Source organism: Carlito syrichta, unplaced genomic scaffold, assembly GCF_000164805.1.
Source record: "Carlito syrichta isolate Samal-C Ts95f unplaced genomic scaffold, Tarsius_syrichta-2.0.1 Scaffold304564, whole genome shotgun sequence".
Taxonomy (NCBI): domain Eukaryota; kingdom Metazoa; phylum Chordata; class Mammalia; order Primates; family Tarsiidae; genus Carlito; species Carlito syrichta.
Window position 1 is genome coordinate 1 of NW_007248660.1, and position 11,997 is coordinate 11,997.

The 11,997-nt window shown below is 42.8% G+C and overlaps 1 protein-coding gene across 1 annotated transcript in view; it reads right to left on the reverse strand.

Moving 5' to 3' along the window:
• Window positions 1–1,239: 1,239 nt before the first annotated feature.
• Window positions 1,240–11,997, reverse strand: part of LOC103262606 (DNA-dependent protein kinase catalytic subunit-like) — a gene marked incomplete at its 3' end in the record, with an annotated part of 72,753 nt that continues 61,995 nt past the window's right edge. The window contains exons 25-28 of the mRNA XM_021713467.1: window positions 6,774–6,881; window positions 3,498–3,792; window positions 1,839–1,936; window positions 1,240–1,290 (exon numbers count right to left, since the gene is read on the reverse strand). Of these exons, the coding sequence (XP_021569142.1) occupies window positions 1,240–1,290; window positions 1,839–1,936; window positions 3,498–3,792; window positions 6,774–6,881 (552 nt within the window). The remainder of the gene's footprint in view (window positions 1,291–1,838; window positions 1,937–3,497; window positions 3,793–6,773; window positions 6,882–11,997) is intronic.

Here is an 11,997-nt window from a genome sequence, read left to right on the forward strand (position 1 = left end):
CGCTGGGACTACAGGCACACACCACCATGCCCAGCTAATTTTTGTATTTATTGCAGAGACGAGGTCTTCCCGCTTTGCCCAGGCTGGTCTTGAACTCCCAGGCTCAGGCCATCCTCTCGCCTCGGCCTCCCAAAGTGCTGGGATGACAGGCGATGAGCCACCGTGCCCAGCCTGTTTTTTTAAAAAACAGGTTCAAATATTTTAAAACATTAAACACTCAAAATACTTCTCAAAGAGCAGACTAAAGACAAAGCCTCCGTGAACCAAAGAGGTAACACTGACTCCTGCTCCATAACTCCCTCCTCCCTGCCACCCGCAGAGCTATACACTGCATATACCCTTAGTACCACTGTTCGGGTCACACTTTCACACAGCTCATTAACATTCAATGTAGCCAGGTACGGTGGCTCACACCTATAATCCCAGCACTTTGGAAGGCAGAGACAAGAGGGCTGCCTGAGTACAGGGGTCCGACACCTGCCTGGGCAATTTGGTAAGACCTTGCCTCTATAATAAATCAAAAAATTAGCTGGGCGTGGTAACGCATGCCTGTAGTTCCAGCTACTTAGAAGGCTGAGGTGGAAGGATAGCCTGAGCCCTGAGGGCCGAGGCTGCAGTGGCCAGGAGCAGGACACTGCACTCTAGCCTACATGACAGATGAGCCTCCTACTCAAAAATAAAACCAGAAAACATTCACTGTAGGAGAAAAGAAGATCTGATATCATTATTCACATTCCTATAAAATAAAGAAGGTAAGCTCTTAACCTAAAATAAATCAACCTCAATAGTGAACTCTAAGCCTTTTATAAGCATACCTGGCACGTGCAAATAATTAATTAGGTCAGCAACATCTGTTGACCATCTACTTATATACAGTAAACTCATGAGGGCTCCCAAGCACCCAGGGCCAACAACTATGGTGCAAGGCCAGATCTCTCACTGGAAAATGTTTTCCTTAATGACACAGGTCAGTAGATGATTAAGTACAAGACGACAAGTATAGGCAATAATCCTCTCAGGAGTTCACAGAAAACTAAGAGTTGGGAGTTCTAGTTGAGCCTTCAGTCACCAGCATGGAATGGGAGAAAGGCATGAAGGATGGGGAGCCCCTAGAACAAACATTGCACACTAGTGGTTAGTTTGACAAGAATATTATCCTAGTTTTTTTCCTAATGTAAACCCCAAAGGCAGCAGGGCCTATCTGGACCCCAGAAGCTCATCTTCCCCAATGTCTCACACCGAGATCTGACACTGAGAACAGCTGCCAATAAAACCAGTGTGGGCGAAGACCTGAAAGCAAGATGAAAAACACAGGGGTCAGCCAGCAAAATGGCAAAGCTAGAAGAAAGGTTCATCTAGAAGAGCAATTTGTGATAAGACTGCAGAAGTCAACTGGAGTTGAGCTGTAGAAGTCTTGGACGGCTAGGCTAGGTACCACAGTATTTATGGTGGATATCAGGAGAGCAGTTAAAGTCCATAAAAAGAGAAATGACATGACAAAACAACTCTCAAACTGCCCTCTAAAGAAAGCGTGCAGAACAATTCAATAACACAGAGAAAGGAAACACCAGAACTTCCATTTATATGACTGAACATACACAATCTCAAAAAATTTCTCTCATGCACCCTTTCTCAAAAGCCACTTCAAATGTGGTCCAGCAACTGAGCTCTCCAAGAAAGACAGTGACAGCAGGAGGAAGCAGACGCCACAGAGAACCAGGGTGGCGCCTTATGCCAGACACAGTGAACCTGCAAGGGCAGAGACATGCTGCATGGTTTTTTCCGGCCTGGACAGGATGCCCAGTGAACCCAAACCAACTTCTCTGCAGCTGGCTTACCACAACCATGAGTTTGCTGTTTTCCTGCTGACCGTATTCAGCCTGGATAAGCGGCTGGTGCTCGTTCATTCCACAAGAGTATGTGCTCTGGCTTGCTCCTGCCAGAGTACGAGCAGAAGCAGTTCAAGAGCAGCCCACACCCTCTGCCCATATTCTGGCTGCTGGCTTGCTTCACAGCCACCACTGAAGAGCCCCGCTTCCCAGAACCAGCCTGGGCCCTTGCTGAGCCAACTCCTCCAAGGGACTCCTGCAACCTCTCCGGAAGGTTAAAGCCGGCTGCCATGCAGCTCGTAGCCTCCCAGGATCCTTCACCCAGCAGCAAAAAGGTTGCCCTCGCCTCACCTAGCTGTGCTCACGCTTCCTATCTGCTTTCAAGATGAAAGACTATGTTGTTTAGGAATATGTCCATCAATGATAAAGCTACAAAGAAAAAGAAGAAATGAGGGGCAAAAAAGGCAGCAGAAGGCGAGGGGAGACAGCGGTGGGAGGATTCTAGGATACTGATAACATGTGCTTTCTTAATCTAGGGGTGGGTATGCAAGAACTCATTTTATGTTTATTATTCTGTAAACTTTACACATATGTTTTACATATTCTCTTCTGTACATTTAGGCCTCACAATTTAAAAAGCTTTTTAAAATGTCGTTGGCTTCAAACTCTAAAGTAGCCCATTTTTGTACACACACACACACACACACACACACACACACCCCTATCTGTACATCTGTCCATCCATCCATTTATTTGTATAGTTGCTCTTCTCTTCTCTATTCCAACTGCCACTTCCTAAGAGTAACAATTCTAATCCAACGAGGTCAGATTCCTCACTATAAGATTACTTAGGAATTATACACCACTATTTAATTTCAACTACAAATTTTACATGTATCTGTGTGATGAATTCATTATTAGCTTTATCTCTTTCTGAAAGGTAACCCTCATGAAGGGCTGTGTCTTTATATCTTCAGCATGGGCACAATGCCTGGCACATAGTAGACTTAGTAAGGAATGCAAAATGAACAAATGAATACCACTACTACCTTAGGTCAGTGACCAATGGTCTTTTGCTTAGACCCCTGAAATAGGCTCTCAACTGGCACCCCGGTGTTCAGTCTTGCCCTACTCAGACCCACTCTCCACGCAGCTACCAGGAGGTATGTCCCAGGAGGAAATCTAAACGTTCTGCTCCCTACTCCATGGACCTGCTGCCACTAGAGCTGATCCATGCTCCTCACCACAGCAGACAGAGCCTTCCTCACTGGCCTCACTATGCTTCCCTCCAAGCCTTAAATTCCTTCACAGCCTCAGACACCAGCCCATTACTTATCGCTACCCCATCCCTTTGATCTGAAATGCCCTAGCTGATTTCAGTCATTCAACAAATCTCATCTCCAGTTAAACTTTACCAGGAGGCCTCACCTGACCGGCTCACCGGGATTAGAAACTCCTCCTCTATGCACCAGACAACCTGCATGTATGTCTTTTGCTACATTTAAAAAACTGGCCAAGCATTATGTTTATATGTATTTCATAATAGTTTCTAAGTTTATTGAGTGTAAACTGGATTTTTTAACTCATTTTTTAATCCACACCACATAATTAATTACTAAATGCTTGTCATATGAATACATGGATATACAGAGTTGAACACTGAGTTACTTTTCAAAATCACTACTAAAATTCCAAGAGCGCCTTTTACACTCTTGCCCGTCATGTGACTTATATACCTGAATTCTCTGTAGATATTATTAAAGGCAAGTGATGCTCCTAGCCTCTTGAAAGCATTAGGGTGCAGTGCAAGGCTGTACAGTCTCTTGAAAAGAGATTTGGTGTTTACTGGACTCTTTTTCTGCTGCTGTGGTGTTGTTTGCTTAATGGACCATTTGAGGAATTCTCGAATACATCGACCACAAAAATCTCTCAAAGTACTGTCAACAGGGTCCACAATCCCATCCTGAAACAAAACAAAGAGGCCTTTATTGTACTCATTTTTATAACCATAAAATGACAACGAAATACCTTTGGTCTGCCTCTGAACAGCACTAATGTTACAAAAATTAATTTATAGCACTAGTCAAGAAAAAATAAACACTAGTAAACTTAATCAGATTATCAATTTCCTTTTGACAAAACAGAAACATTTTCTTTTAAATAAACTAGTAAACTGAAAAATCCATGAGAAGAGGAGAGGATACTTTAATTATAACAACAAAACAATCTTCCCCTTCCCTGAAAAAACACAATGGCTATTTTATAAGAATTCCAGTGGTTGCTGATTTTACCCCATAAAAGCATCTGAGATGCTCTGTATATTAAGATTAAAGAGATAAGACCCTTGGAAGTTCTGAGAAAATTATACCGCTGCACTGAAAAAAAACATATGGAGGCATGGTTCTGAAAATATAACTTTCTGGAAGACCAGTATTCATAAAGCCACAGTGTCTAATAACTAGAGAAAACTGCAAAGGAAATTTGACCAATGATAACCTAGAAAATCATCCTATTTAATAATCATGCTTCCCTGTAGGTATTATTCCCTAGTGGGAAAAAAGCAGGGCTTGTACCCTTAGGGAACTGGCAACTCTTCACAAGAAACCTACAGCCTCCTTCATGTGAGTGCTGGGCTACGAAGTTCATGTTTCTTCTTCAACTTTTCTTTCCTCAACTATCTTCCTTTTACTTTATCACGTTACCAGACTTCCTTATGAAGTGCTCACGTAAGCTACCTTCAAGGATCAACTGGGAGAAATCAAACAACTAAGACAAACTTCAGAATAGAAGCATTAGAATAAATCCATCTGAACACAAATAATTAAATTTAATTAACTGTATTTATTATGGGCAGGATCCACTGTAAACACCACAGGGAATTCAACTATAGAGGTAATTATGTCATCATCATCTTAATTTAAAATATTCAGTCACTCTCCACTGTTCATAACATGGCATACAACTAGGGTCACTCTGAGAGTAAAAGGAGCACTATTAGTAATTACACTGCCGGCCGGGCTCCGTGACTCATCCTGTAATTCCAGCACTTTGGGAGGCCGAGGCGAGAAGACTGCCTGAGCCTGTGGGTTCAAGACCAGCCCAGGCAACTTGGTGAGGACTCATCTCTACAATAAATAAAAAATTAGCTGGGCATGGTAGTATGCGCCTAGAGTTCTGGCCACTTGAAAGTCTGAGGCAGAAGGATTGCCAGCGCCCAGCAGTTCCACGCTGGGGTAGCAGTGAGTGTGTACCACTGCACTCCAGCCTGGGCGACGGAGTAAGACTCCAACTCAAAAAATAAAGCTTAAAAATAAAAAAAAAAAAACTACACCGTCCAAAGCTGGGCATGGTAGCTTAGGCCTATAATCCCAGCACTCTGGGAGGCTGAGGGCAGAGGACTGCATGAGCCTAGAGGTTCGAGACCCGCCTGGGCAACTTGGCGAGACCTTATCTCTACAATAAATAAAAACATTAGCCAGACATGGTGGCGTGCACCTGTAGCTCCAGCTATGTGGAAGGCTGAGGCGGAAGGATCGCCCGAGCCCAGCAGTTCGAGGCTGCAGTGGCCACGAGCAGGCCACTGTACTCCAGCTGGGCAACAGAGCGAGGCTCCCACTCAAAATAATCGTAATAGCAACACCACCACCACTGGCCACCAGTCGCCCTACACACTAGCACCTGTCACCGACCCAGTCTCGCCTCTGCCATGCTTCCGTATAGCCGAAACGCAAACATGCCCACCTCCTCACGAACACAACACGTACCCATGCCTTCATTTTCTTCTCTGAAGGCTGCTGCCTACCTCCCTCTTTTCTCTGGCTCACCTCAAACTCAGCAGGTGACACACAGTTGCAAACTGGCAGTGACTTGCAAAAATGCGGAATTAAAGGACGCCGGCTGGTACAATGTGCTACGCGGTTAACTAGGACTTTTGAGTCCAACATGGATACATGGCAGAATGAGAGGCTGCAATAGTGGGTAAAACCAACTAAGATGACATGCAAAGAAGTCAAATGTAAAATTATTTGCACAAGTTCAAACATTACCCAAAAAAAGCATCATAAGGTATTATGGTTTAGCTGATCTCATTGCCTCTGCCCTCACTGAACCAGTGACCAAACCCTAATGATTTTACTCTTTTTTCCTCAGGCCAGCTCTACGCCGGTGAGATGCTGTGCCTAAGGGCTCTTTCTTTACTGAATCTGAACACAGGATAAAACTGGACAAGCTCAAAAATTCCTTTTATTCTTAAATATTTAAATTTTGTGCTGTTTTTTTTGAGTTGGAGTCTCACTCTGTTGCCCAGGCTGGAGGGCAGTGGCACGCTCCCGGCCACCGCAGCCTCGACCTCCTGGGCTCTGGTGATCCTCTCACCTCAGCCTTCCAAGTAGGTGGAAATACAGGCACGCGCTACCACGCCTGGCTAATTTTTTTTATTTATTGTAGAGATGAGGTCTCGCCAAGTTGCCCAGGCGGGTCTCGAACCCGCGGGCTCAGGCCATTCACTCACCTCAGCCTTCCAAAATGCTGGGATTACAGGCTGAGCCACCGAGCCCAGCCTGTGCTTTTTTTAAAGAGCTATGGTAACTCAGATAAAGTCTAAGAACATTCTTACTCCTTGTACCCTCAAACACACACACTCTCTCTCACACACACACACGCCATTAACATAGATGAAACCTCTCAAATTTATAAACATCCTCCCAAAAAACAGAACAAAAAAAAGTGACCTAATATTTAGTCATAAATATTTAATATTATCACAAGTAAATAAACATGGTATTTTGTCTATTATAATAGCATTTCACAAATAAAACAACAACAAATGATCCAGTTTGATGCTACATTTTAGTATCTTGACAGATAACTTTTCTTAAAATTCTAAATTACATCAAATACAACCAATCAATGGTAACAGGAGAAAAAGAATCAACTATTACTTACCAGTATAGTTTCTAGTAAGGCAACAGTATCTTGACTTTCAAATTTCTTATTGTTAGTGAACCAGTGAATCAGCTGCATAACTAGTGGTTCGTATAGCTGCCTTGTCACCTGAAAAAAACAATACCCTTAGAATGTATTCTATTCATGTTAAAGTAATTTTACATTGGAAAGAATTTCATTTAAATGACATTTGTGTGGGCCAAAATTAAACAATAATTTTACTATGGTTTTATTAGTTTCCCTAGTTTAATTCTATGATGAAGAGTCCAGCAAAGAAAAATATACAGACTAAAGCTTATCATTTCTCTAATTTGGAGGGTAACTGAAGGTTTTTAATATTCATCTTTATTAACTTGTTCTTTAATATGCACACAAGATATTTTGGATTAGAGACATATTATCACCACTCAAATACAAAGCAAATAATAACCCTGTGGTTCTCCATGCCCCAACTGCCACCCTTGTGATGGCAAAACAAAAGACCCACACACAAAACAAAGCCTATTCCACAGTGGTGGAACAAAGAAGATGGAGTTGAGCTGTTTATATACAAGAGAAAGAAGCAGCTGTCTTTCCCACTGTTACCAAAAGGAAGAAGAAAAACAATGTTTACTCTGTGGGCACGGGATGAAAAAGATCTGGATTCTCACTCTGGATTCTCACTCTAATCTTCTGCAACATAAATAAAACCTCCCTAGGTCTCAAACAGACTGTGCTTTCTGGCTTTGTAAAGTCCAAGATACCTCCTGGGCCTGGGCTCCTCCTGGCTCCTTCCTTCCCTGACCCTTCCCTTCCAACATGTAAATACATCTTTCTAGAATCTGCAGAGCACGAACTATTGGCCTGGTTGGGGCAACCATTTGGCCACCATGGGGTGACATGAGAAGTGGACCAGGGCAACTGGCTAGATAAACGGTGGCAGAGCTAATGTTCCTTCAACATGAAGAATAAAATGCCTGTAGAGGATGGGAAGGTGAATAGTTCCTATCTTTATAATCCACACATTTGAGTTTCAGAGGATAGAGCTCTTATAGGAGCACTAAACATTCAGAGAAGCTTTAGTCCCCACAGATATCGAGCTCAAGAATGAGTACTTTGACATTAGACATATATACTTTGGTTAAAATCATCTCAAAAACCATGTAAAATGTCTTGGGGCTCAGACTAAACAACATAGATACTCTTCAAAAGAATCTAACCTTAAAAGCAATTTTTTTCCTACTACCTTCACTTGGCTTTATGAAGCAACTTTTAAGATTAAGCAATATAAAAGGGTCTTACCTTTCAGTTTGGAAGTTTAACCTGGTCTTAAGAGCATCACTTTTTCCCCCCAAAAGAATCATACTGTTTTATTCTTAGTACATAAGTTTTTAAATATATGTATACATAGCATTATATATACATACTTATACCCACTTCTTATAGAAAATGCAGAAAACCATCCATCTACAATCCTACAATCCAAAGGTATCTACAACTTTTAAAATATTTATTTACATTTAAAATATGTGTAAAAAGTTGGGTGTAGTGGCTTACACCTATAATCCCAGTACTTTGGGAAGTGGAGGTGAGAGAGTTGCCTGAGCCCAGGGGTTCAAGATCAGCCTGAGCAACTTGGCAAGACCTCGTCTCTATAATAAATCAAAAAATTAGCTGGGTGTGGTGGTGTATGCCTGTGGCTTCAGCTACTCAGAAGGCTGAGGGGGAAGGGATTGCCTGAGTCCAGCAGCTCGAGGCTGCGGTGGCCATGAGCATGCCACAGCACTCCAGTCTGGGCGACGAGGGAGACTCCAATCCCCAACCAAAAAAAGTGGAAAACTAAAATTTTGTAACCATTTCCCCCTAGTTTTGAATACTTTCCACATAAGTACATAAAATAAACCAATGTTTTTATTAGCTGCCCAGTACCTCACAGACAGACAGACATACCATGCGTCAGCTACCCAAAGTCTACTGCTAGAAATTCAGGTATTTCTAATGTATGACTATCAGAAAGAAACCACAGAGCAGCGTCCTGAGCAGCTCCCTCGTTAGGCAGTTGTGGGGCCAGCTGTGAGGTCATCAGCCCTGTGCCCTGCTGCAGAGCACCATGCCCGAGTCACCCCACCAGCCATGCCGTACAGGGCCCTGTCCCTATGCCCTCAGATACACCAAGCACATTTACATACTGACAGAAGCAACAAATGACATATTAATAGTTTTCATATGAATTTCCTTGTTTGTTAAAAGGCTGAACATTTTATGATGCATTTCATTGGTCACCTATATGTCTTCTTTTATGAGATGCCTCTTTTAGCCCTTTATCCATTTGCCCATTTGTTTATTTTTTATTTTTTATTTTTTTTGAGTTGGAGTCTCACTCTGTCGCCCAGATTGGAGTGCGGTGGCCACTCCCGGCCACGCAGCCTCGACCTGCTGGGCTCCGGCGATCCCTCCGCCTCAGACTTCCGAGTAGCCAGAATTACAGGCACGCGCTACCGCGTCCAGCTGATTTTTTGATTTATTGTAGAGATGAGGTCTCGCTGCCCAGGTGGGTCTCGAACCCGCGGGCTCAGGCAATCCACTCACCTCAGCTTCCCAAAGGCGCACGATTACAGGCTGAGCCACCGAGCCTGGCTCCATTTGTTTATTTTTATTTTAAAGCTGTGGGGTACAATTCAGGATTAGGTATGCAAGTGTTCATCGTACAGGTAAAGTTTGGTCCCTACTTTGCCTGGTTTGAGATTGGGTACCATTACGGATGTTGTGTCTCCACACTCATACCACACCCACCCCCACTTCCACCCCAGCAGTATCCTGCTACTGCCAATCCCCCTTTTTTTTTGAGTTGGAGTCTCACTCTGTCGCCCAGACTACAGTGCAGTGGCCGCTCTCGGCCACCGCAGCCTCGACCTGCTGGGCTCCAGGAATCCTTCCACCTCAGCCTTCCAAGTAGCTGGAACTATAGGCGAGTGCTACCACGCTCGGCTAATTTTTTTTTAGTTAGAGATGAGGTCTCGCCAAGTTACCCAGGTGGGTCTCGAACCCGCGGGCTCAAGCAATTCACTCACCTCAGCCTCCCAAGGCGCAGGATTACAGGCTGAGCCACCGAGTCCGGCTCAAACCCTTTCTTATAATATTATGAGAAATGTTCATGGTCCACTTATGAGTGAGAACATGTGGTACTCTGTTGTTTCTGTGACAGATCACAGAGTATGACAGACTCTAAATCTACTCAAGTTGCTGTGAAGTCCATGTTTGTCCTTTATGGCTGTGTACTATTCCATTGTGTATATGTACCACATTTTTTTTTTTTATGTAGTACCGTTTCGATGGGCAGCATGGTTGGTTCCATGTTTTTGCTATTGGGAATAGTCTGCAATAAATATGCCTGTGCAGGTATCTTTTTTGTAGAATGATTTGAGTTCCTCCGGGTATATTCCCAGTAGTGGGATTGCTGGAAGGTCAATGTCTAGTTCTTTCAGAAATCACCACACTGTTTTCCAAAGAGATTGCACTAGTTTGCATTCCCACCAGCAGTATAAGAAGCGTTCCTTTTCTCCACATCCTCGTCAGCATCTGTTGTTTGTTTTATTAATGACGGCCATTCTTACTGGGGTTAGGTGGCATCTCAATGTGGTTTTGATTTGCATTTCTCTGATGATTAGTGAGGATGAGCACTTTTTCATGTGTCTAGTGACTGCCCATATCTCTTCTTTTGAGAAGTGCCTACTCATGTTTTTTGCCCACTTTTTATTAGAGCTATTTGTTCTTTTCCTTTGTCACATTTGATTTCCTCGTAGAACCTGGATGTTAGGCCTTTGCCAGATATACAGTTGGCAAATATTTTTTCTCTTTCTGTAGGCTGTCTTCCCAATCTCTTGATAGTTCTTTGGCTTTGCAGAAGCTTCTCAGTTTGATGAGGTCCCACTTGTCTATCTTATCTCTTATGGCATGGGTACTTGGGGTTTTGATCAGGAATTGGTTGCCAGTTCCAACTTCCATAAGGGTGTCTCTTGCATTTTCTAAGGTTCTTATAGTTTGAAGTTTTACGTTTAGGTCTTGCATCCATTTAAAGTTGATTTTTGTGTATAGTGATAGGTAGAATTTGCCCATTTTAAAGTCTTATTTCTTTGGTAGCATATTACAAACTTTTCCTCACATTATTTATGTTGCAATGTGGGCATTGTGTCTTTCAATAGTATTAAACATTTATAAAGTCAAAACTATCAGTCCATTAACACTTTTCCTTTGTGTGTCTGCCATGGCTATTCTGTAGTAAAAGACTCCCTTTCTGTGCAAACTTTATGGAAAGACATGGTAGGATGCTGATGATGTAATGGTTACAAGATGCATCCAAGCGGCAGAATCTCACTTTGCACACAAAAGAAATCATTTTTGAATGTCATGATTTTAGTTTTGGTAAATAAGATACATATATGCATGTTTGTCAAAGTATGTTATTACCAAGATCTGGAAGATTATTCAGCAGACTTAATTCCAGAGGATAAAACAGCTCTTCATGGGGAGTAAGCACGAGAAAAGGGTGATATGAAAGTTCACTTTTAGCTTCATATGTTTTTATATTAACTGATGTGTTATCAATGAAAAAGGCCTAAAGATATACACACAGACAGATATACTATGCAATCATTAAATTTTACTGGAGGCCGGGCTTGGTGGCTCAGCCTGCAATTCCAGCATTTTGGGAAGCCGAGGTGAGTGGACTGCCTGAGCCCATGGGTTCGAGACCAGCCTGGGCAACTTGACGAGACCTCATCTCTACAATAAATAAAAAAAAAATTAGCCAGGCATGGTAGCACGCACCTGTATTTCTGGCTACTTGGAAGGCTGAGGCGGAAGGATCGCCTGAGCCCAGGAGGTCGACACTGGGGTGGTCGTGAGTGTGCCATGGCACTCCAGCCTGGGCAACAGAGTGAGACTCCAACTTAAATAAAAAATTTTTACTGGAATTCATTTATAGCTTGTTTCCCCTTCTCTTTTGGATTTGGAATTAGTTTTTTCATATGTGACAAAGACTCTCTTTCTTGACCTAACTCTAGTCAGGTTAGTCTAGTGAGTGACTCTAGTCACTAACCTAATGTCATTTATTAAATGATCTATTTCCCACTTACTTAAAATGCTCCTTCGAGACCCGCCTAGGCAGCGAGACCTCATCTCTACAATAAATCAAAAAATCAGCCGGGCATGGTAGTGCATGCCTATAATTCTGGCTACTTGGAAG